Here is a 23,372-nt window from a genome sequence, read left to right on the forward strand (position 1 = left end):
AAAGTTGGCCTTTAGGGAGAGCGGGGCTTTAAAGGGGAATGAGCCAAAGCAGCTTTTAGACAGAAAATGAAATGAGAGTCCAGGATGTGATACATTATTTATAACTACATTTACAGTAATCACACATATTAGAATTAATAAAGTGACCAGCAGTACTGTAGTAAGTGTAATACTGCAGTATTACACACATATTAGAATTAATAAAGTGACCAGCAGTACTGTAGTAAGTGTAATACTGCAGTACTCACAGGCCTGTGCCAGCAGACACTGAACTACTGTCACTAAATCAACCTGGTCTTCACTGGTTTCCATTTACATACATTGGAATAATTGTGTTTAATTTGAAATATTTTTCTTCTGTTACACTTAAATTCTTGAACATTTTTTTATTTAATTGTGCATTGTAGTGTACTCATTTGTACACATTTGATTACTTAGATTCAACATATAAAGAGATTTTATTTGATAATAAATATTATTGTTTTGTTGTTGTTATTTTTTTCAGGCTGAGCAGCTGTAACCTGTCAGAGAAAGTCTGTACAGATTTGTTGTCAGTGGTCAGCTCCCAGTCCTGTAGTCTGAGAGAGCTGGACTTGAGTACCGACAGCCTGAAGGCTTCAGCAGTAAAGCTTCTGTCTGCTGCAGTGGAGAGTCCACACGCCAAACTGAATATTCTGAGGTCTGACCGATTTGTATTCTTTTTTCTTTTGTTTGTTTGTTTTGTTTTGTTTTTAACTGAGAAAATAAATCCAGCAATTTAAACAGTAGAGGTAAACTTGATCAATTTACTGTTGTTTCGTACCACATCTGCTCAGCATAAAACAACAAGGATTCTTAAAATATAAGATTAGTTATTGCACCCTGATTACACTTTAACATCAGTCTTTGTTCATGTTTTCATTTTCAGACTCAACGTCTGTGAACTTCTAGCGGAAAACTGTGAAGCTGTGTCCTCAATGCTCAGCTCTCAGTCCTCTACTCTGACAGAGCTGGACCTGAGTATCAAAAATGTGCAGGATTCAGGAGTGAAGATTCTGTCTGCTGGACTACAAAGTTTAAACTGTAAACTAAATACTCTGAGGTCAGATCAATTGACATTTTGTTTTTTTTTAAATGAACCAATTAAACATTTTATTCAAGGCTTCCGGTTCCGGCGCTCGTGGGGATGGACACCTAGTACGAGAGCTCTCGACTGAAACTTATTAAAACTGCCCCAAGTAAATTAATACACTATCTAAGTGCACATAAAGAGGAAAAAGGGGTTTAAATGATGTCCAGAAAGAACAAAATAGCTAAGAAGTTAACGTTTGAAAACGTGGAAGATGGCAATGTGCAGCTAACAGAAGGGGCTAACGTTAGCCCCTATAGGGCTAGCCGAGGCCACTCTCCCACTCCTAGCCGCGAGGATTCTGGGACAGAAGATGAGGTTGACCCAGCAAGTTTGACGCTGATACTGAAAGAACTGAGAGGCGTTGGGAAAGAGGTGAAAGAATTTCGAAAAGACACGAAAGCGCAACTGGTGGAAATAAGGGGTGAGTTGGATAAAGCCAATGCGCGGCTTAATGATGTGGAAACCAGGGTTGCAGAACACAAAGATAAGCTCCAGAACACAGACGAGATTTTGTCTGAGATACTAACAATGCAATTCAATGTTATTTATATAGCGCCAAATCACAACAAAAGTCACCTCAAGGCACTTCATAAATACAGAGAAAAACCCAACAATCATATGACCCCCTATGAACAAGCACTTTGGCGACAGTGGCAAGGAAAAACTCCCTTTTAACAGAAAGAAACCTCTGGCAGAACCAGGCTCAGGGAGGGGCGGGGCCATTTGCTGTGATTGGTTGGAGTGAGAGAAGGAAGACAGGATAAAGACATGCTGTGGAAGAGAGACAGAGGTTAATAACACATATGATTCAATGCAGAGAGCTCTGTTAACACATAGTGAGTGAGAAAGGTGACTGGAAAGGAAAAACTCAATGCATCATGGGAATCCCCCGGCAGCCTACGTCTATTGCAGCATAACTAAGGGAGGATTCAGGGTCACCTGGCCCAGCCCTAACTATATGCTTTAGCAAAAAGGAAAGTTTGAAGCTGATCTTCAAAGTAGAGAGGGTGTCTGTCTCCTGAACTCAAACTGGGAGCTGCTTCCACACCCAGTCCAACATAGCCAGGCTTTCTTTGCTGCTTTGACAAAACCTCAAATCCCAGTCAGAGATGATGAGCATCATCACAGTGATGATCATTTCTCTATTAACCCAGGCTTTCTGCTACAGGATCTGTGCACGCTCAGAAAACAAGGAGACCTTTAAACATAATTTCACTAAATGGATGGATTGAGCTCAGCCTACAGATGAACTGGTGCCAGAGATCATAAAGAACATCAAACAGTCAAATTCAACACTTTTAATGGAAATATGAGATTAATCTTAAAAGTAGAGATAGTGTCTGTCTCCTGAATCCAAACTGGAAGCTGGTTCCACAGAAGAGGGGCCTGAAAACTGAAGGCTCTGCCTCCCATTCTACTTTCAAATACTCTAGGAACAACAAGTAGGCCTGCAGTGTGAGAGCGAAGTGCTCTAATGGGGTGATATGGTACTACAAGGTCATTAAGATAAGATGGGGCCTGATTATTTAAGATCTTGTATGTGAGGAGCAGGATTTTGAATTCAATTCTGGATTTAACAGGAAGCCAATGAAGGGAAGCCAATACAGGAGAAATATGCTCTCTCTTTCTAGTCCCTGTCAGTACTCTTGCTGCAACATTTTGGATTAACTGAGGCTTTTCAGGGAGTTTTTTGGACATCCTGATAATAACGAATTACAATAGTCCAGCCTGGAAGTAATAAATGCATGAACTAGTTTTTCAGCGTCACTCTGAGACAGGATATTTCTAACTTTAGAGATGTTGCGCAAATGGAAGAAAGCATGCAGGAAAAGTTTCAAACAAAACTAACATCACTGGAGGCTTACTCGAGGAGGGAGTCGCTCAGACTGTACAGGGTGCCGGAGGGAGAAGAATCGGGAGCTCCATCTATGGCCCACTTTGTGGAGAAGCTACTCCGGGAGAATCTCGCCATCCCACCATCAACACCGTTACAAATTCAGAGAGCACACAGAGTGTTATCATTACTCCCTCCGGACGGCTCCCAACCCAGATCGATCCTGGTAAAATTCCTGTGCTTCACGGTTAAAGAAGAAGTGCTGAGGCTCGCTTGGCAAAAGAAAGGTTTTATGTTGAATTCCAGCAAGATCAACCTCGACCACGATTACCCCCCTGAGATCATGGCTTTGAGGAAGGAGTATGCAGAGGCACGAAAGGTCCTAAAAGAGAAGAATGTACGGTTTAGGACCCTCTACTCAGCGCGGCTTAAGGTTTTTTTCGAAGAAGGAGTGAAAACCTACAACACGGTGGAGGAGGCAACGGCTGACCTGGCGAGTCGGGGCCTGCCGGTAAAGGTGATTACACCACCGGCAACCCCCAGAGAAAAACTACAAAGATGCCCGCTGTGGCGGGGAGTTGGTGGTCGGCGTCCGCGTCAGATCCGAGGAGCTGCGGGATATAGAGAGAAGCTGCAAGTATACAGACGTGAAGAGAACGAATTTAATGTTATGTATTAGCTATGGACAACATGGTGAAATATGGTTACTGTCGAGCTAAAATGGGTGGGGCTTCTCGTGCTGTGAGTGACGTCGCAGTGGAAAGCCCCCTAACTCAGGGAGTAATAAGGGGTTTCCCTTCAAGTTGTGAGGGTGTCAGTGGAAGTGCTCCACTGTCAGAAGCCAGCTTAGGAGCTTTCAAGCTCCAGTTATGTTCAAATGTTTTCAGTTCATTCCTAACTTTTTTCACTTGTTACTGTTTTAAGAGGGGGTTGCCTGCTGCTATTGAGTTTATGCGCTGTGGTAACTTAATATATCTTTATGGGAAGTGAGTCAGTGAAAGTAATCTCTTTTAATGTTAATGGGGTTCTGAACGTGATTAAGATGAATAAGATACTGTCCAAACTAAGGAAGGAGAAGGCCCAGATTGCATTACTTCAGGAGACACACATGAACCAAGTAGATCACTTGAGATTGAAAAGAAAGGGTTTTAAATATGTATTCTCCTCTTCCGTTAAGTCCAAACACAAGAGGGGTGTGGCTACACTTATCTCTGGTACACTTAACTATGAACATATCTAAGAACTCTGTGACGAGGAAGGCAGATTGGTTAGAATAACAGAATGGATAGAGGGGTCTGAAATCACAATTTTAAATGTTTATGCTCCCCCCGGGAGCGATTGGCTATTCTATAGGAATAGGTTTGATTTATTGGTGGATTCTCAGGGGATAGTTGTCTGTGGGGGGGTTTTAACTTTAGACTTGACCCTAAACTAGACTCCTCCTCCCCAACCAACCAGGTAACAGCACTTACTAGAAAAGTCAATTCCTATATGGTAGAGATGGGGATAATAGATGTATGGAGGGACCGCTACGCATCTACCAGAAATTTCACTCATTACTCTGGTTCCTTTAAAGTGTATGCAAGGCTGGACTACTTTTTTATGTTTAAAGTTGATAGGTTTAGGGTCAAAGACTGTGACATATTAACAAGAGATCTATCTGACCACAGTCCTATCTCTCTATCTTTGCAGGTGGCTAGGAAAAAATGTACCACACTGTGGAAATTGTTATCGCACCTTAATGATCCTGCCATAGTTTCCAAATTAAAGGTAGACATTAAAGAATTTCTAGATGTTAATGACACAGGAGAGGTATCTCCAGCTATTCTTTGGGATACGCTCAAAGCGGTAATGAGAGGTACATTAATTTCTATCGCCTCCCACTTAAAGAGAATCAAAGGGCAAAAATTAGCAGAACTACAGGCAAATTTAAAGTTGAAAGAATAGGAAGACATAAACACCGCAAATCCTACTCTGAAGCAGGATATCAGGAAAATACAGGATGAAATTAATGATATTTACACCCAGGAGGCCCAAAATAACTTAATTTTTTTGAGGCAAAAATACTATGAGACAGGAGGGAAATCTGCAAAATATCTGGCACATAAATAACGCAAACAACTAGAGGAAAGTACGATATACCAAATCAAGGACCCCAAGACTAATATTCTGGAATCAAAATTAGAAGACATTCAGAAATGTTTTGAGACCTTCTTTAGGGAGCTGTACTCACAGCCCAATGCTACGGAGGAGAATTGTACTGATGCCTTTCTTAGCTCTCTAGAATTACCTTCACTCCCGTCTCTCAAAAATGAGCTTCTAACACATCCCATTTTAGTGGAAGAAATTAATGCTTTTTCCAGATTAAAACCAGGTAAGGCAGTTGGGCCGGACGGGTTCAGTTCTCAGTGGTATCGCACCCTGAGGGCAGATCTAGTCCCCACATTGCTGAAGTCATTTAACTACATCCTACAGGAGGGAGAAATCCCACCCTCCTGGAGGGAGGCAACTATTTCAATTATCCCAAAAGAGGGGAAAGATAAACGAGAATGTGGAAACTATCGACCAATCAGTGTCCTTAACTTGGATTACAAACTATTTACTTCTATTTTTGCTCGTAGACTGGAGAAGTTTTTACCTGACCTCATCGATTTAGATCAGACTGGTTTCATTCACTATAGACAAACAACTGACAACATTAGGAGAATATTACACATCTCTACTCAAATTTACAGTAAATCGGGATAATGAGAAAATTAAGTACCTGGGAATATATTTGACTGCGGACCTCTCGCTGCTCTTTCAGGCAAACTACGAGCCAATATCTGCAAGTATAAAAGCTGATTTGCACAGATGGAATCTGGTCCCCTTTATGCGTCTCAGCTCCCGGGTAACCGCAATCAAGATGGACACGCTCCCCAGACTGCTTTAACTTTTTAGAAACTTGCCAATAGAAGTGAGCGATTACCAATTTATTGAGTGGGACAAATGGATCTCCAGATTTATCTGGCAGGGCCGAAAGCCAAGGATTAAATATGCTACCCTCCAGCTCCCCAAGGAAAAGGGAGGACTGGGTCTCCCCTGCCTCAGGAATTACTATTATGTCGCTCAAATAACCCCCCTCTTATATTGGTGTAACAAAACATACACGGCTAGGTGGAAGGAACTGGAGTCCAGCCTGTTGGACCGATTCCCCCTACAAGCTGTAATGGCAGATAAGGGTCTAATGTGCCGGCTGGAAAAGCTGGGGAACCCCTGGTTAACCCACACCCTCCAAGTTTGGCAGAAGGTAATCAACATCTGTGGGATACACAAAATGCTAAAAATCTTCAGGTGGGTTGCTTTCGACTCGGATTTTATTCCAAACAGACACGACTCTAACTTTGAAGCATGGATATCCTATGGCCTTACGACATTCCTCTCTCTTACTCATAGAAATATTGTGCTCAGATTTGAGGCCTTACGGGACGATCACAACCTGACAAAATACAACTTTCATAGAAACTTACAGCTGAGATCATATATTGATCATGAATGCAAACTGTCCGACTTCAATGATGCTGAGTCGCATTTTTTCCTCATCCTGAAAAATGCCACAACCATGACCCCTACTAAATCTATTTCTAAACTATACAAAGCCCTCTCTAGTGCCAGCAAGGATAATACTTTATACACTAAGGATAAATGGGAAAGGGAATCAGGGATTGCTATTTCTGTGGGGGAGTGGGAAAATGTTTTGTACTGCCAGTGGTCCACGTCCAGTTCTATGAGCTGGAAGGAACATGGCTGGAAGAATATTATTAGGTACTTCAAGACTCCATATCAGGAGAGGTACAAAGGGGCTTATATGCAATGCTGGAGACAATGCGGCTCGACTGTTGCTAACCATTTTCATGTCTTTTGGGACTGTCCCAAGTTAAAAAACGTTCAGGTCTCCTTAAGTGCAGTCTTTAACGTTCAAATACCTTTAGATTTTAAGGTTTTATACATGGGTTTGGTCCCCTTTCTGGAATGTAGGAGTGAGATTAAGTTGGTGCAATTACTCTTGGTGGCAAGTAAAAAAACAATTACTAGAAGATGGTTAAGCCCAGCCCAGCCTACCCTAGACGACTGGTTTGGGATCATTTTAGAGATATTTAGGATGGAAAAACTTACATATCTGTTAAGAAATCAAAAAGCCAAATTCTACCAAATTTGGAACAATTGGATCCAATTCATCACCCCCACGAGGGCTGACTTCACTTGATCTCACTATTACTTGGTTGTTTTTTGTTTGTTTGTTTTTTACATTTACTTCTATTACTATTGCTTGTTTATTTACTTATTTCTTCACAATGATTGCAGCATGGGCACCCCTCCCAGTTTGTGTTTATAGTTCCATGTAATGTGTTCTATATATCTCCTTTGGGAGAGCATGCGAGCAACTGTCCTAGTAATAGCTAGTGGAGGTTAATATGCACCCGCTGATCACTTTGTTTATCATTTGCTCTCCTGGACTTAATCTAAAACCTGGAAGGACTTTGTTCCCATGTTATTCATATACTGCTATGCAGATGGTTTTTTCTTGTCCAATCCAAATAAAGATATAATTAAAAAAAAACATTTTATTCAAGTTCATCCATATGATGTTGTATCTTAGTATGTTAAGGTTTCATCAAAAATAAAAAGATGGCATGTAATATAATAACAAACTTTACATAAGTATTATAGATTATCTTTTGTTTTTCAGACTGGGTGGCTGTAACCTGTCAGAGAGAAGCTGTGAAGCTCTGTGCTCAGTCCTCAGCTCCCAGTCCTCCAGTCTGAGAGAGCTGGACCTGAGTAACTCTGACCTGCAGGATTCAGGAGTGAAGCTTCTGTCTGCTGGACTAAAGAGTTCACAGTGTGCAGTGGAAACTCTCAGGTCAGGATTCAAACGTTAACACATATGATCATTTAAAATGTGAATTATATTATTGATTGACTTATCTATAGAGCTTTTAGCTAAACTTATATTTATATTTGAGTGGATTATTAGACTGAATTACTGTGTAAAATTTGTCACAGTCATACGATTTTGTTTATTTATTTATTTTTTTAATTCATGTACTGGCCATTTTACATAAATTTGGCTAATCTTCTACAATATATACATTTGATTTCGTTAGGAACAAAATGTTCAAATTACATATTTTGCTGGATATTGGGTATTAATGAAATTATTATGTCTTTAATGACACCACATTTCCATATGTAGGAGGTTACTGGTGGTATTGTTTCAGTGTCTGAGTTTTCCTTGCAAAGAAACATCTGGAATTTAACAATACATATTTTAAAGCTGTTTTCTCCAAAGGGATTTGTATTAGTGATGGTAAATTTGATTCTTTTTACCGAATCGAGTTTAAATGAGTCACTCACCAAAATGAATCGGGTTTTTTCATTTGAGTCTCTGAGTCAGTTGCCCAGAGAGTGCCAAAAATGTACTTTTTCTCTCAAACTTAATTTGTTTTTATTTTCATGTAAATCCTACTGCTACGATGAGTGACTGAAAAATAAAAACAACTATTTTATAGAGCAAAAAAGAATAAGATTTCTAAATTGGACATTTATTTTTGTTTATGTTATTAGTATTTCCTCTTTATCATCTTTGCACAAAAACAAAGTGTAGACTGAATGTTATATTGCATCAGTCAGACTATCAGGCTTCATCTCAGATGAAGGAGTGACTCTTCCGTGGTAACAAACTGTGAGTTTCAGCAGCTGAGAGGCAGGAGGGAAGGGTGAGTGAGTGGTCTTGATGCATTCTCAGTCTAGACTAGACTAGAAAGAGGGGCGCTGCTCTCGTGGCGACCAGCAGGTTGTCTCTCTCTGTCAGTGTCAGTGTTTTAACTTATTTTATTTCATTCTTTTATTCCTTTATATATATATTTTTTTGCCTGAGGAAATTCTATAGCATCGGCTTGTGCTTTGTGGAACTTCTTTTAACGAAGATGGGTTTTTTATTTCGCATGATTTTATTGGCAATCCTGACGGTTGTTTGGAGTCATTCCTTTACCATCAATAATCCTGGCTAATGTGCAGTCTCTGAGGAGTAAATTGGATGAACTGCATTTGAATGTCGCACACTTGCGTGGCTACAGGGATACATGTCTAATGGCATTCACAGAGACTTGGCTCAAGGACTCTGACCCTGATTGTTCTCTGGAACTAAATGGCTTCGGGTTTCCCATACGTTTGGATCGAGACCCCGGAGCTACCCAGAAATCTCAAGGAGGAGTGTGTTTGTATATAAATCAGAAATGGTGTAAAAATGTGACCGTTCGTAGACAAGTGTGTCTGCCTGACATTGAGCTCCTCTCTGTGTCTTTGAGGCCGTTTTATCTGCCGAGGGAATTCCCACAGATCAACGTCACCATTGTTTACATCCACCCTAAAGCGAATCCTAAGAATGCGACTGACACCATCTCCATTTTTTTCCTAATAACAAACCATGGTCTTCAAAAGGTCTTATGAGGCTGATTCATGAAAGGAAAAAAGCTTTTATTGAAGGGAATATCTTGAAAGTTAGAGAAATTAGGAAGGAGATCAGATCAGAAATTAAAAAAGCCAAAGTAAAATACAAGGATAAGGTAGAGGCGGAGATGGGTAGCAATAACTTAAGGGTGGCCTGGGCAGGCATGAAACACATGACTGGTCACTGTTACAGTGACTGTAATAAGATAAGTCTTCCTGGTTTTAGTTCAGACTCTCAGTTAGCAAGTAGAGAAGCTTATAGACCCTCTACAATTTGCATACAGGCCTCGTAGACGTGTTGATGATGCAGTGGTCACTCTGTTGAACTTCCTTTATCGCCATCTTGATGGCGTCAAAGCTCATGCTCAGCTCTTATTTATTGATTTTTCTTCAGCTTTTAATACTATCCAGCCACATCTTTTAGCTGATAAACTTCTTAACCAGTTTACACTTGATCTTAATCTCGTTGGTTGGGTTTTAAACTTTTTAACTGACAGATCTCAGTGTGTGAGAGTGAACGGCTGTTTTTCCAAACAGCTGAACTCTTCCACTGGCTCACCGCAAGGTTGTTGTCTCTCTCCTCTACTGTATATTTTGTACACTAATGACTGTCGCAGTACACAGGCCAACAGGCATTTCATTAAATACGCAGATGACACAGTCATTGTAAGCCTCCTTCATGGTGAAGAGGATTCCCATGGGCCTGTTGTGGATGAGTTTGTTTCGTGATGTGATCAGTCCTTCTTAATGATCAGCACCTTGAAAACCAAGGACATGGTTATTGACTTCAGGGAGACATCCCCTCATCCTGCGCTAACAGTGGTAAATGTGCAGCCATTGAACTGGTGGACAGTTATAAGTATTTGGGGGTTGTTCTTGATAAAGCTCTGTGCTTTGAGTCACATCTTGCTGCTACAGTGAAAAAGGTTCAACAAAGACTTTTTAAGGAGGTTGAGAGGTTTCAATGTTTCATCTGCAATGATGACTCGTTTTTTATAAAAGTTTTATTGAATCTGTTTTAACTTTCTGTATCATTGCTTGGTACGGTAATATGTCTCTGAATAATAAGACCAGACTTAACAACCTGGTTAAAGTGGCTGGTAAGATTTCAGGGAGGTCTCAGGTCCAGCTTGTGGACTTTTATAACAGGCAGGTGCTGAGGAAGGCGACCTCTGTCATGTTGTGTTCAGATCATCCTCTCTTTAATGATTTTCAACTGCTTCCATCAGGTCGTCGTTATAAAGTGCCTGCAGTGAAGACAAAGAGACATAGATTGTCTTTTGTACCTACTGCTATTATCATAGTTAATAACACTGAACCATATGTGTTGTTGCCATTGCACATTGTACTTTTTTGATGAAAAATCTAGGTTGTTTTCTCAGGCTTATATTATATTATATTATTTTGGAGTGTGTATGTGATGTGTTGGTTGCCTGTTTGTTTGTTTGTATGGACATACTGCAAATCAATTTCCCATTAGGGACAATAAAGTTACCAATAACCAATAATCATCCAGGTAAGTAAATCTCCAAAAGTTGATTCTGTTCATCTGGACGTAGCGTTTTGTGGGAGAAATGTTTCATCATCATCCAGGTGACTTCTTCAATCTCGGCTGACTGCAGGTTTCAATCTTATAAACAGTACATTTGCATAATGACTGAAACCAGCCCACTGAAGGAACAATGGGCTGGGAGGTCAGTTCCTTAATCATAATTATGCAAATTCTCATGACCATTGATCAACAACCACTAATCAAAGCCCACTGATCAAAGCCCACTGATCAAAGCCCACTGATCAATAGCCATGAGAACCATTCACAGAGAGTTGGGGAATGGCTGCAATCACAGCATTTTAATCATTATTTTAAAGGCTGTAGATTGGAGCCATTGCTCTAACAGTGTACAAATGTAACAGGGCTTGGTGCTGATGCTAACAGTGCTAGCTGCTTCAGCCTTTATTTACACATTATAAGCACATTTCGCTTATTTTAAACAGTATATAAAACAGCTAGTACTGCTGGGACGTTATATTTTCACAAGCTAACATGAGCCAATCAGTGAGATGTCTAGCCATGACAGTTGTATGTTGCTGTGAGAAGAGTCGGGCTACATACAGTGATGATAGTGTTAGCCATGTTAGCATTTAGCTTCTATGTTTTTATAGTTTACACTTCTTGTTTATTGCTAGCTGCTCTGTTTAGTTGCTTTAGGGTTTCTTAGTTTACTTTTCCTGCATTATTTTGGTAGTTATCGTGCTTGGTGTCATAAGTTCAGTTTGACTTCCTCCCCTGACATTGTCTACATTAGTTTCAGCTGTGGAAGGATTTATTGAGTGTTTTCTATTTCTTCCATTTGAACAATAGTGGTGCACTCTATGCTTGTAGCTGCTGTGTGCTACGTTCTTCTGTCAAACAAGATGGCGCCTGTGTTTGGCTTTGCCGCCGCTGCAGCTTGCTGGAGGCAACAATGTAGTTTTTCACTGTCGTCAATCATTTTTTGTAATGTCATTTTTGCTCTTTTGAGTTCTGACTTAATTTCTGCTGCTTTAAATTATGACTGGGAGATACTGTTAACCCTTTAAGGCCGGTCAGAGTGGGAACGCTCAGTTTTGCGTAACTATTTTTAAATGCCTGTAGATCGGCAACCACACAAGCTAGTGCAATAATTTTTATTTTTGCATGTGAAACCGGAGTTGTACTTACATCTTATGTATCCAGCTTATCCTAGGTCACCGTTTCCTTCCACACATAGCTTTGCAAAAGTTGCATGAAAAGCACTTGCAGCAACAAAAAAGTAATATTCCAGAAACACGCTTTGCCAATCCGATCAGATGTTCATAGCACTTCCTACGTTGGAATAGATGTCAGCCCAAACTATCGTATGTCCGCCATTACCTGCCCGAAACCTGAAGTGACGTCGTTTTTGCGAAAATTCTAGTTGTTTGTTTGTTTGTTTGTTTTACCTTGAAGCCTACACTGGTGTTTTTAAAAGTCATGTTTGAGTTTACCCTTTCAGTATAGTTTCTGGGAGGCTTAGAACTCAAATTACACAGTTGGAAATAGTTTATTTTGATGCACTGAAGTTTTTCTTGCAAATTCACATGGTAGTATTTATTTTAGTTTTTCATGCAGTATATACAATTTGGTGTATCTCAAAAATACAACTATGGATACACTCAAATTACATTTCCTGTGGTTGGAAACTATTTTGTGCAACTTTTTTAGTTCTTCCGTTTTGAGGGATAAACCTCTTAAATTTCTCTAACTACAAATATATGTAAAAATACAAAACAAAACAATTTTCAATTTGTTTTAGTTTATTGCACTTTTTGCTGTATATGTATATATGTATATGTAGTTACTATGGACTGAATGCATACATATTATAAAAATTTGGGCTATAACGGTTGTATTGATGTATAGCAACTTGAACTGCTCCCCAAAATGGCACTACAGCAGTGGTTCCCAAACTTTTTTTGCTGGGCCCCCCTTTGTTTTACACGAAAAACGTTCGCCTCCCCCCCGGCGCGTGAACAGCACGCACACGCACTAACACATCCTCCAACCACACACGCCCATATTTTGCTCCATTGCGGTTTATTTCACACCTCAAACATTTAGTAAACAATTAAGCAAATACAAGTAATCTGCAATAAATTACAGGTAGTAAGAAAATAAACTACTAAATCTTTTACGCTACGTCCGCACCTACACTGGTATTTTTGAAAACGCAGCTGTTTCATCCAAACAGCGTTTCAAATCACCAAAAACTGAGATTTTTTTAAAACTCCTTCTTTGCGGACGAGGAATACAGAGTTCATCTGGCAACGTCAAAGGTTGCGCCTTTTTTCACGTCACGTTATTGTTTATGTGAGATGAATTGCAGAATGGCAGACAGAGACAAAATACTGTTAATCTGAGTATCTGCAGGTTTCACACGCAGTTACTGTCCCTCCATTTACAAAGGCGTCACGGGTAGTTGTTTTTTCTTCTTCTGTAATACTAATCAACATTGCTGTCAATACATTTTCAAAAAATGCCTCTCTGTGCAAAATGGGTTCAAAAACATAAACAGCTGTGGGATCCTGTTTGTCTGTGATTTGAATCGAGGGAACAAATCGTGGCAGGATCAGCCTGATGTTATTTGTATCCCGCTGTAACTTTACTCTATAAAGAGCAAACATCTCCAACATGTCAGGAGTAGTTAGTCACTACAACAAGTGTTTGTGAACTAAAAATTAAGAATGTGGGATCCTGTTTGTCCATGATTGGAAGAGCCCAGCGCTGCTCCCGACGCAGGGACCTACCTCAGCACCTGTGCAGGTGAAGCCAAAGGGCAGATTTGCTTCACCATATTTTCTAGTCTTTGGCTTAGAATGAAGTTGGTTTGGAAACATATTCAGCGATGCTTCATCTCCTGCTTTGCGTTTCTGTGGGCGCCGTGCTAGCAGTGTTCAAGCGTTTTGTTCCCCTCCCTTTTCATACCGCGCCCCCCCTGCCATGGCTCTGCGCCCCCCCTAGGGGGCGGGCACCACAGTTTGGGAAGGTCTGCACTACAGCATGTAAAAATCTAAAGATAAGCTCTGGCAGACTTGGTTCTATGGTAGGTCTTAAAGGGTTTAACATCAAAGATTCAGTGGAGAGCTACTGTAACAGCTGAACAGAAAAACTCTTCCTCCCCTGGTGTGCTACTCTTCACAACCCGCAGGACTTTCACCCTCAAGAGATGGAAAAGGGGAATGAGGGCCGACGTCCAGGTGAAACTGAGAAGCTACCAGAGGCTAGCTTCTTGGCTGTGGGGAGAATCCTGGTGCCTGCGTCCACTTCCTCTCCTGACATTTAGTTAATATGTTACGCCGGTGACTGGGACCTGGGCTCTGTGGCTCAGAAGCAGTTTTTCTCACGGTGTGTCCGTCAAACGTTCACTGTTTTTATTGATAACAGCTATGTCTGCTCATCGATCATTGCTTCCCCCAGCTCTGGAGTCGCTGCCCTGCCCAGCAGGTCCACAGGTCTGCATTGTCTTTATTTCAAGTGCCGCTGCAGTCAGCTGTTGATTTTGCAGATCGACCGTCATCAACTCGGTTGGCCCCGCTTAACGTTCGCTCCATAACAAACAAATCATTTATTCTAAGCGATCTCTTTATTAAAGAGTCTCTAGATTTCATGTGTCTGACTGAGACGTGGCAGCAAAATAAGAATTATGTCCAATGTTCCCTCTAATGTTTCATGTGTCTGAGCGAACACACAAACTCCCTGAGCGGTCCCTTGGATCACTGGATCACGTTGTCATTAACGTGGCTTCACTCTACATCAACCAAAACACCGGTGTCGGCACATGAGGACGCTGTCATAGCCCGTCAGCGACGTTGATTAGCTGCGTATATACGAATGTGAATCATTGGCTGGACTATGGGATAAGGCGGCATCGTTCTAAATACTGGAGCAGCCAGTCACTGACTTAACACTGCAAAGCAGAATTGTTAACGTATTTATTTTAATTTCAATTCAGGTTAGTATTTAGTATTTAGTATTTATTTATTTATTGTCATTGTCAAGAACAATGAAATTGCGTTTGGGGCTTCCATACAACCCCCCAAAAAAGAAGAAAATAATAAATACCCCTTAAAACCCAAGTGTACATATTTAACCCAGTCTGACTCCAATGCAATAAGACAATCCTTAGCAACAACATGAGAACATGACAAGTAATGTTCGTAGAAAATCAGACAAAGACCTGAGAAACATGACAAAGTACAACAATGCAACCCATTCAATATTATTGTACTGTGAGATATGATATCAGATATGATAGTTATCTATTTAAGAAGGAGGGGGGGGCAGGAGGGGGAAGAGAATAAAGATATGATGCACCAATGCAGACCAGTTCATTGCTATTAAGAAGTTGGATATGGTTATTGTCCGTGAGAGGGGGGCAGAGAGTTCAGGAGCCTCACAGCCTGTTAGATATCTTTTTGTGCGCAATGCAGATACTCTGTGTGCAGAGAGCGTGTCAGCGGATTGCGCCCGTGCGCAGCTTAGAGGGAACATTGATTATGTCCACTTGAATGAAATCTGCCCGGCTGGCTGCTCCGTCATCTGAACTCCGCGTCTTTTAGGACGTGGTGGAGGACTCGCTGTTGTTTACCAGGACAGATTCACATGCAGTCTGATGACCTCGGACTCCTTTTCTGCATTTGAGTCACAGATGATGGTCAGTTCTCTAAAAACCAGTTATTGTATTTTATTCTACCTGATGGGGTCTTTCTAACTGAATTTAATGACCTTCTGACATCCATCATTTCATTGGAGAAGGTTGGGAGATTTGAGCCGTCATATTGATGAAGCATCCTGTAACACTGCTGCTGAGCTCATCACTGTCACTGAGTCTTTTAACTTTAGGCAGCATGTTTCTGGCCCCACACATACAAAGGGTCACACACTGGATCTTGTTTTCTCCCTGGGTTTAAATATACATGATGTATGTGTGGAGGATGTCCATGTGAGTGACCATAGCTGCATATTTTTTAACTTGTTATTTTACTTGGATCCTTCATCTCCTAAACTGATGATCCAAAGGCAGATTATAAACCAAGATGCTGCTGGAAGGTTCTCTGCCATGTTTGACCCTCGCATGGCTCGTATTGACCTCGACTCACGTATTTTATCCTTTAATGATCAATGCAAGTTGTTGGAAAGCCCACTGATAACATGTTTACATGGCTAAAATGTTATGGCTCATTCATTGATAGTATTTTCGCCATAGAAATTGTTATGTCCTATATTGTTGAACCCACCATGTCTATGCTGATGCTCTTTGAACGCACCACATACGTACTCGAGGCCATGCAGTGGCTGCTAGTCTGTGTTCTCAGTATTTTTATGTGTCAGTTCCAGTTTTAGAGCTCTAAAGTGCAGCTATCGTGTTAGGAATATGTTAGGAATAGACAGGAACACTGAGCACACTGAAGTCAAATCTTTATTTAGGGCGACCGTGGCTCAGGGGGTTGGGAATCGCATCTGTAACCGGAAGGTCACCGGTTCGATCCCTGGGCTCTCTGTCCTGGTCGTTGTGTCCTTGGGCTTTACCCTACTTGCCTACTGGTGTTGGCCAGAGGGGCCGATGGCGCGATATGGCAGCCTCGCTTCTGTCTGCCCCAGGGCAGCTGTGGCTACAACCGTAGCTGCCTCCACCAGTGTATGAATGTGAGAGTGACTGAATAGTGGCATTGTAAAGCGCTTTGGGTGCCTTGAAAAGCGCTATATAAATCCAATCCATTATTATTATTATTATTTTACCACTCGCTGCATTCTTGATGTTCATGTTCTTCTCTTTCCCCTCACCCTGCAACCAGTCATGGTAGATGCTCCTCCTGGAGCCTGTTTTCACTGGGAGGATCTTTGTGTCAAAGGGAGTTCTTCTTCCCACCATCACCAAGTGCTGCTCACAGTGGAGGCGGTTACCTTACACTGTTAAACAGCTTCAGATGACTGTTGTTGTCTGTTGGGTATTGTCACTTATAAATAAAGTTACATTGAATGGATGTATGGATGGATAGATGTTATTGTGACAAAGAGAAAACGATTGTTGACAGATTGATTGTTGTTTTGTGTGTCTGCAGTCTGTCAGGCTGTCTGATCACAGAGGAAGGCTGTACTTCTCTGGCCTCAGCTCTGAGCTCCAACCCCTCCCATCTGAGACAGCTGGACCTGAGCTACAATCATCCAGGTCCCTCAGGAATAAAGCTGCTGTCGGCTGGACTGAAGGATCCAGGCTGGAGACTGGACACTCTCAGGTATGGAGAGAATGTCTGATAGAGGAGGAAGAGCTGGAAACATTTCCTGTGTCCTTCACTCACTTCCTGTTTGTTTCCTGCAGATGAGACATGAACAATCACACATGCAGGAATATTTTCAGGGACAGACACACTAGTCTAGCTGGATAGTTCATGGATATTTATGTAGGGGTCTCCAAGGAGTCTGGTTGCAGGAACATTTAGGTCACAGGTGTACCTGAGATAGATACCAGTGTACCTAATAAAGTGTCAGCCATGTGTATGTTTCCCATGCTGTATGTCCACAGTGACAGAAGGATGAAACAAGGCTGTGAATCATTTCAGTCTGTGTTTGTGACAAAGAGGCAGACAGGAGCAGCTAAATTTGTTCTCAAGTGCACATTTAGCAGCTAATGCTATTACTGTTTTCCCTTGCTTTCTACAACTTGAGCAGCTATTGCTAAGTAGGCCACTTTGCTCTGCTAAGGATTTATGTGACCATGATGAAAACTCTGATAAGCTAATGCTGCTAAGCTAATACTGTTTATGGGCCCTGTTAGAATCAATATTTCATTCTCATTCTGTTGTTTGAGAACAATATTAACGTTTCACATCATTATAACACAAGAGAAAAGGGTATTAGCGTTAGCTACTAATGCTTATTCACCTCAAATTAGCTTTAGCTGCTAATGGTAGCCTACTTAGCAATAACTGCTCACTAATATAATGCTAATTCACATCAAATTAGCATTAGCTGCTCAAGTTGTTATAAGGAAAGAGAAAACGGTATTAGCATTAGCTGCTAATAATTGTTCACCCCTAATTAGAGTTAGCCCCTAATGGCAGCCTACTTAGCATTAACTCCTGACGTCGTTGTAATGCAGGGGAAAAGAGTTACCATTATCGGATAATGCTAATTCACATCAAATTAACATTAGTTAACAACGGTAGACTTCGTATCATTAGCTGCTGTCATTCTTACAAAGCAAACAGTATGAGCATTAGCTGTTAATGCTTTCTCATCTAACATTAGAATTGGCCACTAATGGCGTATTGTTAAAAAGTAAAAAAACACATTGTTAGCATAAGCGGATGATGCTAATTCACCTAAATTAGCATTAGCTAATGATGGCTACATACCTAGCATTAGCTACTGATATTGATATAAATCAAGAAAATATGGTATTAGCATTAGCTTTTAATGCTTTTTCATCTAAAATTAGAATTAGCCACTAATGGCGTGCTATTTAGCATTACCTCTTCACATCGCAGGGGAAAAGTTAAAATTAAATAAAAAAAAATGTTCAGATTAGCTACTCATATTGTTAAAAAGTAAGAAAAAACATTGTTAGCATAAGCGGATAATGCTAATTCACCTCAAATTAGTATTAGCTAATAACGGCAACCTACTTAGCATTAGCTGGTCACATTGTTATAATGCAAGAAAATATGGTATTAGCATTAGCTGACAATTCCTAAATACCTAAAATTAGCATTACCTGTAATGGAAGTCTACTTAGCATTAACTCCTCACTAATGTAATGCTAATTCACATCAAATTAGCTTTAGCTTTAGTATTAGCTGCTAGCACCAGCCTACCCAGCACTAGCTGCTCACATTGTTAAAAGGGAAGAGAAAACGATATTAGCATTAGCTGGTAATAATTATTCACCCCTAATTAGAATTAGCTGCTAATGGCAGCATACTTAGCATTAACTCCTCACATCGTTATAATGCAAATGAGGCTAACTTACATTAAATTAGACTGCTGTTATTAGCTAATGCTATTTAGCAGTAGCTGCTCACATTGTTATAAAGCAAAGGAAAATGATATGAGCATTAGGTTCTAATGCGTATTTGCCTTTAATTAGACGTAGGTGCTAATGGCAACCTACTCAGCATTAGCAGCTCAGATGTTGTATTGCTAGGGAAAAGAGTGTTAGCATTAGCCGTTCACATTGTTATAAAGTTAAGGGAAATAGTGTTAGCATTAGCTACTCACATTGTTAAAAAGTAAGTGTTAGCATTAGTGCATAATGCTAATTCACATCCAATTAGCATTAGTTAATAACGGCAGCCTATTTAGCATTAGCAGATAATGTTGAATTTGGCCCACTGGAAAAGTTAAGAACTCAAGATTAAGGAGTGTTTCTCGATAGCTCTTTCTCATTTGAGAAACAAATAAATGTTGTTATTAAAACCAGCTGTAAGCTTTATATTGTTGATTGTCATTTCCCATATGGAAAAGATATATAAATCTTATAAAGTTTGTATCTGTCTTGTGTGAAACTTGTATGAAAAGCATACAAGAGTGAAAACAGATATAAGATCCCTTGAAAAATTATATAATGAAACTTGTATGTTTTCGATACTTACTAAAACAATATATGAAAGTAATGAGAAAGTGGCCACTTTCGTGAGTATGACTTTCATCATATAAGTTTTTAGTCTTTTCCATATGGGATATGCTTAAAAATATTTACTCATACATGCTTAGTTTTATAATCGATTGGATGATGATAGAGGTTTGATCCTTAGTAGTCTGTAAAGACTCTGTGTGCCTTCCAGAGTGCTCTGGCATGCACACACCACTTGGGGCCATGAGAGAGGTCGTACCCTCTCTTACTGATTTATGGTGTAGGACAGGGGTCTCAAACTCAATTTAGCTGGGGGCCGCTGCAGGCAGAGTCTGGGTGAGGCTGGGCCGCATTAGGTTTTCCACAAGAAAGGCATGGTTAAAAAAATTCCAATCCTCTCAAATCTCTTTATTTTTATTTTTTAACACAAAATATGAAAAATGAATAAACAAATTAAGAATTAATAAGAAAAAAAATCAATCTGTAATACATAAATAAAATAATAATAAGATATTTTTAGTCAGTGAACTTGTGTGTTTCTTTCAGTCTTCTATATCTGCATTGTTTAGATTGAAATGTCTGTATTAACAGTTCTATAACCTTCTTCTGAACATGAATGGAACACTGTAGAAAATGAACTGTTCTTCTGAACATGGCTTCTCTTGCCTACTCCTTGCTGCTAGAGACCTGGCAGCGTTTCCTCTCGCATAGCCGAGCCAGATTTGGCCTGAAGGAGGAAGCAGTTGCGACCCTCAGCATGTCTTGAAGATGATCATCCGTAAGTCTGGACCTGTACTTGGACTTATTGAAGTTCAAAGTGGAGAAGAGCTTTTGGCACAAGTATGTGCTACCAAAAAGGCACATGGTCCGCTTGAACATTCGGGAAAGCCGAGGGAAACTAGGGCTCAATCCTCTCAAAAATTGTCCAAGCTTCTCTGCTTTTCCACTCACCTCCCTGAACTTTGCTTTGAGTTCAGAGTTGCACTGCAGCTCAATGAGCTCCATTTGAAGCACAGAAGGGGCATCTTGCACATCAAAGGAGAAGGGGTCCGCAAAAATGTGAAAGGTGGCTCTGTGTGTCTTGAAGTCAGCAAATCTGTGATCAAATTCCTCCTGTAGCCTCAAAATGACATCAACATACTCGTCAGCACTGAATGGTGTGCCTGCATCCACGAGTGCCTTGCATGCTGGGAAATGGCAAAGGTTTGTCTGAGAGAGCTGAGCTTTCCAGAGCGCCAGTTTTGTGGAGAATGCTCTCACGTTGTCATAGGCAGCACTGACAAGTTGCCCCTGGCCTTGTAACGTCTTGTTCAGTACATTAAGCTCATGTGTCATATCAACAAGAAAAGCTGAGTCCATGAGCCATTTGGGATCAGTTAGCACAGGAACACTAACTCCATCCTTCTCCATGAAGGCTTCACTTCTGCTCTCAACTCAAAAAGTCTCTTTAATACATTTCCCCTGCTGAGCCAACGTACCTCAGTGAAGTCGAGCACATCCCCATATTCTGACTCCATTTCCTCTAAAAAAGCACAGAACCTTCGGTGCTTTAAGCCCCTGGATCTGATTTGGTTGATGCATTTCACAACAATAGACATCACATTGTCAAACTTCAGGCATTTGCTGCAAAGGACCTGCTGATGGATGATGCAGTGCAGAGCAATGGCCTCCTCCACGCCTTCCTCTTCCAGTTTGTTTTGTGCCACCAGTCCATGTTTCCTCCCTGTCATTGATGGCGCTCCATCTGTTGTTATTCCAACAAACCTCTTCCATGGCAAACCAACATTCTCAATGGCATCACACAGCTTGTAAATATCTGCTGAGCGGTGGTCTGGCCATGCATTGGAATTACTGTGAGCAGCTCCTCCATCACTTCAAAACTGTCATCAACACCACGGACATACATTGGGAGCTGGGCAGTGTCGGTGATGTCTGTGGTCTCATCAAGAGCGACTGAGTATACACTGAAACATTTGGCTTTCTCACACAGTTGGTCATAAATGTCACTTGACAGGTCAGAAATGCGATCTGCTGCGGTGTTGGCAGAAAGGCTGATGTTGCTAAACTGACCTTTCTTTCCCGGACAGACTATATTTGCAGCCTGCAATATGCACTTTTAGACAAATGCACCTTCTGTGAATGGCTTCCCTGCTTTAGCAATCATCTCACTAACCACGTGGCTCCGACTGCTGCATTATTCTCTTTGGTTGCTTTCTTGGAGAAATCTTGCTGCCTCAGTAGATCTGTTTTAAGACTGGCAACCCGGTTCGCTCTCTCGTCTCCCTGGTATTTTGCATCCACCTCAGCATGTCTAGTTGTGTAATGACGTTTCAAATTGTATTCCTTGTGCAGCGCAACTTTCTCTGTGCAAATAAGACAGGTCGGGGTGCCCCTGTGCTCAACAAAGAAATATTGCATTTCCCACTTTTCCTGAAATTGTCGGTGCTCATCACCAACCTTTCTCTTCACCGCAGGCTTTGAAAAAGACATGTTTGGGGCTATGTGACATTTATAATTCTACTTGGTGTCACTGTCGCATTGAAGTTTCAATCAAGCGTTTAGCCGACGGACGGGGAACGTCTCAACGCGTAGAGAACGTCATTTCTGCTTCTTTTTCTTGCAACCGTAGCACGGCGATCGGCAGATAAAAAGCCGGTAGCAGTCTCCTTTGTTTTTACGCTCGATGTTCATGTCTTTCATGACGACACGAACACCGTGGCGTTTGCAGATGGTAGAAAGTGCAGGGATAGCGAGCGCAAAAAAGGCGACTGCTCACGGCGCCGGGCTGTTGTTACAGGAGAAAGAAGCGGAAATGACACCGTGACATATAACAAATAACATCAGCTGTTTCTGATGTTAGTTGTTTTGACTGCTTTTACATTATATTGAAATATATGTAATGTTCATGTTTGCTGCAATGCAAACGGAGTGATGCAAATAAAAACATCGAGCCACAAATTACGGTGCGACCCTATAATTAGTCCGGGTTACCGGGGACTGTTGTTGCCGATGAACAGGTGTCGCTATGTGACTGCAGACTAAATTGGGCTGCATTGAGTTCATGACTTTTCTTTTATCCCGCCGCCTACGCATCACTGTGAGAGTTAATATGAGATCTCTCTCTGTGGAAAAATAACTTTAAATCCCACTGACGTGTGTATAAATCTATATACGTATAATGTCCCGCTGGGCAGCAACTTAAAAAAACAACTTTTTTTGAAGTGTTGTGAACGCAGCGCGCTGGGGCGAATGTCGGCGTTTGCCCAATAGAAAGGAGGAAGCCAGCCAGGCACAGGAAAGAAAGAAACACTCCAGGGCAACGCTGCTGGAACTTTGACTCATTGAGAAATGTTTCCCTGCTTGCATCAAGCCCGGCTGGTGTCCCCTGAGATCCATATCCCACCCTGATTGGTGGGTTAATTCAGCTCCGCCCACAACACTGTAAAGTGTCATACATTATCAAACTAACATTACATTTTCATATTAAGGTGGGGCCAAAAACTATCGTCCTGCGGGCCGCAATTGGCCCGCGGGCCACGAGTTTGAGACCCCTGGTGTAGGAGGACACCTACTCTGTGTCTGGTTAAGTATAAGAGCCCTTTGTTAGGGGGACCGCTGGACTCTTAGCACCAGCTTTGGGGTCACAGGGTCACATCTGGAACACAGACACACACACACACACACAGACACACACACAGACACACACACACAGACACACACACAGACACACACACACACACACACACACACACACACACAGACACAGACACACAGACACAGACACACACACACACAGACACACACA

General features: G+C 41.3%; 1 protein-coding gene across 3 annotated transcripts in view; it reads left to right on the forward strand.

The window, feature by feature from the left end:
* The window catches only part of LOC309702201 (protein NLRC3-like), a 143,472-nt gene that overhangs the window by 17,957 nt on the left and 102,143 nt on the right, over window positions 1-23,372 (forward strand). Inside the window, exons 6-8 of one of the 3 annotated variants that reach the window (XM_082526713.1) lie at window positions 506-679; window positions 908-1,081; window positions 7,675-7,977. The exons of the other annotated variants lie outside the window; for them this stretch is intronic. Coding sequence (XP_082382839.1) covers window positions 506-679; window positions 908-1,081; window positions 7,675-7,867 — 541 coding nt within the window. The 3' untranslated portion in view covers window positions 7,868-7,977. Of the gene's footprint in view, window positions 1-505; window positions 680-907; window positions 1,082-7,674; window positions 7,978-23,372 lie in introns of those variants that run through there. 3 annotated transcript variants of the gene reach the window in all.

The sequence above is a fragment of the Aulonocara stuartgranti genome, assembly GCF_965226115.1.
Source record: "Aulonocara stuartgranti genome assembly, chromosome: 3".
In the NCBI taxonomy this organism is placed as follows: domain Eukaryota; kingdom Metazoa; phylum Chordata; class Actinopteri; order Cichliformes; family Cichlidae; genus Aulonocara; species Aulonocara stuartgranti.